The following is a 4,158-nucleotide window of genomic DNA, read 5'->3' on the forward strand; positions in this document are numbered from 1 at the left end:
CTGTAGCATCAATGATCCTTGGGTGCCAAGGATCCGGTTTATTGTTCACTGGTTGCTTACTTGGACCATTTTTGGATGTTACTAACCACTGCATACAGGCAAAGCCTACAGGACCTAAATTTGTATATATATATAAAGAGATGACAAACATCATCCCCATCCCCATCCCCATTTCTTTTGAATGTATTTGACTATGATTTTCTTTGTGTACATATATAGCCAGAGAAATCGAGAGGAAGGTAGGATCCCAGGTAGTGAAGCTGGGATGAAATTGAAGCGGACTATAATAGTGAACAGGGGTGGTGTTATTTGTTAAAACGATGTTGATGAAGGTTTGAAGTTTAAGGCTGGAAACGTATTGATTGATGCAGGAAACAATGAAAAGTTGGATGATAAACATGAACATGTCAAATTATGAATTGTATCATTCTTGACTCTAAGCTTCCCTACTTGCCCTGCGGCCATTGAGTCTTATCCTGGGTATGTCATGTGATGCATAGGACGGGGAGAGCAACAGACAAAATATCTCCCGAGGAAGTGGTCTGCAGTTCCGCGATACATGTAAACTACATCAACTAGAGATCCCCATGTATTAGTTGTCACATATTCACATGATGACAAGGTTTATATGTTATGAATTTAAAAGGAATTATTAAATGCAATTGTCTTTTTAAACATGTTTTATTAAAAATTGTTAAAAACTATAATTTATGGATGATACTATCTATTACTGCCTTTTAGGTCCCATATGTTGTTTAGTGGTCTTGTTTTTTCTATATGATTTTCATTGACTGTTGATTGTACATTCGCTTGATGCTTCAATCCAATTGTATTTTTGCTCATAAAACAAAAAGCCTTCTCTACTCGTTCCCATTTTATTTCCAATTACTTTGGGGTTGGCATTTAATGGACAAACTATGGGGGAAGGATGTCACTCTCCTTAATTACCCTTTAGATTGACCTGACATTTTGGAGATGCTCTGACCCTGTCACCCACCCATCACAAAGTCACTAAGATCCCTCCACTTGCTCACAACACATCACCTGACTGTTCACCTTTTAGCTGATATATACCCCCCTACTTTGACAGGTGCCACAGATAACCAATGATGTTACCCCCACCTGTCAATAAATGAATGTTTTTACCAATCAGCATGTATATACCGCAATTTACCATTAGTACAGCCACAAAATAGTTACAAGATCATCAGGGAAAAAGAAAAACTGAAAAGTTGTTATACTGTGGCAGAAAGCCCCGTTATGAAAGGATTGCAAATGCAGAATATCCAGAAAAAAATAATAAAACTTACTTTATTTTAATACAGAACATGACAATGAACACCACATGTCCTGGGTGCACTGCCCACTACTCTATACTGGGCATCACGGGTCCATTCTAAATAACTGGCACTGCACCATTGCCACGTGTTCCATTAAAAGACATAAATAAAAGGAAGAAAACTTACAAACTCCATGCAGACAGTGTTACATCCAATACATCCCTATTTATGCTACTCTCCTTACTCCCTTTATTACATGTGGATAACAACGTCTAATCACCAGTTTCAGAAATGATTTCCAATCTATACAGACTACAAATAAAAAGGTTTTGTAAGCTTAAAGCAGAAATAAACTAAAAACAAACAAGCAGATCTCTCGTATTGCTTTTGGTACGGATAATTCACCCTGAGCCACACTCGGGAATACCGCCAGGGTAAAAAAGGGAGTTCTATCAACTTCTATGTAAAGTAAAAATGCTGATTGTAGGTCCAAAGGCTCTATTTATATAGCAGTGAATCTGACATTCCCTGGTAGGGAATCTTCCAGGTCCATATGTTTCGATGGCAGTAATCGGTTCTCCACCAGGGAATGTTTCAGTGAATGTCAGATTCACTGCTTTATACATAAACCCCAAAAATTTATAATAATACATTTAAAAGTAGATCAAACTTTTTTTAACTGTTTGTGTACCAACGGGGTCCTATTACTTCTGACTCTATTATAAGATGAACAGAGTATGAATGTTGTGTTATTCATTTATAAGGATGAATGGAATGAAACAACTGGCAAACTGCATTCCCTGTAAGGATTGTAAATCATGCTCATAGGTATTTGGGTACAATCCAGCTTTAATGACTCATCATATCAGTAATGCCCTGCAGGCAGACATGAGACCGGCATGATACTGAGGATGCACAGGGTGACAGGTGCTCACAGAAAGTCCATGGCTCAGAATAAGCAATACAAGACGAGTAATATGCATGTAAATATCTCCTCACCCAGATACTCCGGGGCGGACTGCAGCAACCTCTCCGGGTTCATTCTTCTCCCCTCTGCTCACACCTTTCACCGACAATTACGTCATTCACCACAGCGCTGCTTCCGGCCCGGTAAATAAGCTGCGTCTAGAGTTACTAAGACAACCAAGGGATCCTGTGCATTAATAATATGTCTCGGCTGCAAATATGAACCCCGCATTACAGTTCCCCCTTTCTATCCACTCTAGATAGATATGGTATAAACATTTTCTGTGCAGCATAAAAGCTTTTGTTGGAATCCTATCTCTGTGTTGTTTCATTTATTTTGTGTGTTTTAGTTAGGAAAATTTACCTTCAAATGAACTTGAAATTAAATGATCAAGAATAGATAGAATTTATTCTTGATCATTTGGTTCATACCGGAGGCTAGGCACATTTTGGTGAAACCTTCTGGTAACATCCAATCAATGGTAAATTATTGAACCTGAAATTAAATAATTGAACATTTCCTGTTTAGGGAACATTTAGCGTTCTATTTATAAAACAGGGAATCTGTTATTCCCTCAAACATTGTCTGATGGGAATCTTCCAAGCCCATGTGATTCAATGGCAGTAATTGATTCCCATCAGGGAAAGTGTGTTTTATAAATAAAGCCCATAGAAATATGAATTGTGTCTAAACAGTATTATTATTACACAGTATTTATATAGCGCCATCATTTTACACAGCGCTGTACAAAGTCCATAGTCATGTCACTAGCTGTCCCTCAAAAGAGCTCACAATCTAATGTCCCTACCATGCATGCGTGAGTTTCCTCCGGGTACTCCGGTTTCTTCCCACATCCCAAAAACATTCAGTTAGGTTAAACTCCATGCAGATAATGTCCTGGCCGGAATTGGAATCAGGGACCTAACACTACAAAGGAAAGAATGCTAACCTCTGAACACCGCTACCCTGAAAATTAGCATTTTGGCTGGGTCTACACAGCGTTTAACCCTGTGTAAATTCCCAGGCATTCCAATAGGCGAATCTACACCAGGGCGTTTCCTTGAGGCGAGTTTTTGTGCGTTATAGATAACGCTTCTTAACAACTAAAACGCGGGTTAACGCAAGTAAAAGCATCCATTGGTTCAATAGGGGTATTTTCCCAGGTTTATAAATGCTTGAAAACATAATCATGGTAAAATGTGGCATAGACGTTTTCCAGCGGTTTAAAGGCAAGCTTTAAAACGCCTACATTTTAAGCATGGGCTTTTAAAGCCTCAGGTTAACCCCTCTGACGGTGATCCCGAGTAACCCTAGGCCACACTCAGGGTAGGAAAAAGAACTCCTACCTGCTCCCCTCGATCAAGCTGCATCCTCAGTGATCCCCGGCTGGCTTCTGCATCACATTCCCAGTGTGATTAATGTGAAGCATTTAAAAAAAAAACATTTTTTATTAAAAATATTACATTCATTATTTTTTATAATTAATTATGTTATTCCTAAGAATTTCAGGCCTAAAATAATTTCCACGCAAAACAATGTATGTGTCAAATTTATTGGGTTTTTCAAACAAAAACAACAAATACAGAAAAACAAAACATTCGCAATACAAATACAAGGTAACAATAAATACAATCTAGGGGTGTACACCAGAATAAGAATTTGGTCAGCAATGCTCGTTCAAGTTTGTAGTGTATGCCCTCAGTAACATAATAGCTGCCTGGACACATCAATATAAACCATAATGTAAAACCATGTTTAGTATATTCTTGGTGTAATGTACTGTTTTGACATAAAAATACGGACATAATCGGACCGCCAGGGAGGTTTATTACTGGGGAAACAGTCCGTGTAGCTCCAGCCTTTGTCTTAAAACCAAACTCAAAATGCAAAAACTTTATCAGGATTGAAACA

General features: G+C 38.3%; 1 protein-coding gene across 3 annotated transcripts in view; it reads right to left on the reverse strand.

Annotated features, from left to right (window-relative positions):
• The window catches only part of CSTPP1 (centriolar satellite-associated tubulin polyglutamylase complex regulator 1), a 97,773-nt gene extending 95,388 nt beyond the window's left edge, over positions 1 to 2,385 (reverse strand). For all 3 annotated transcript variants that reach the window (XM_072422009.1, XM_072422007.1, XM_072422008.1), the window contains exon 1: positions 2,280 to 2,385. Coding sequence is in view for 2 of the 3 variants with exons in the window: in XM_072422007.1 (XP_072278108.1) it covers positions 2,280 to 2,322 (43 nt within the window). In the remaining variant the exon portion in view is untranslated. The remainder of the gene's footprint in view (positions 1 to 2,279) is intronic.
• Between the last annotated feature and the right edge of the window lie 1,773 nt (positions 2,386 to 4,158).

Source organism: Pyxicephalus adspersus, chromosome 9 (assembly GCF_032062135.1).
Source record: "Pyxicephalus adspersus chromosome 9, UCB_Pads_2.0, whole genome shotgun sequence".
In the NCBI taxonomy this organism is placed as follows: domain Eukaryota; kingdom Metazoa; phylum Chordata; class Amphibia; order Anura; family Pyxicephalidae; genus Pyxicephalus; species Pyxicephalus adspersus.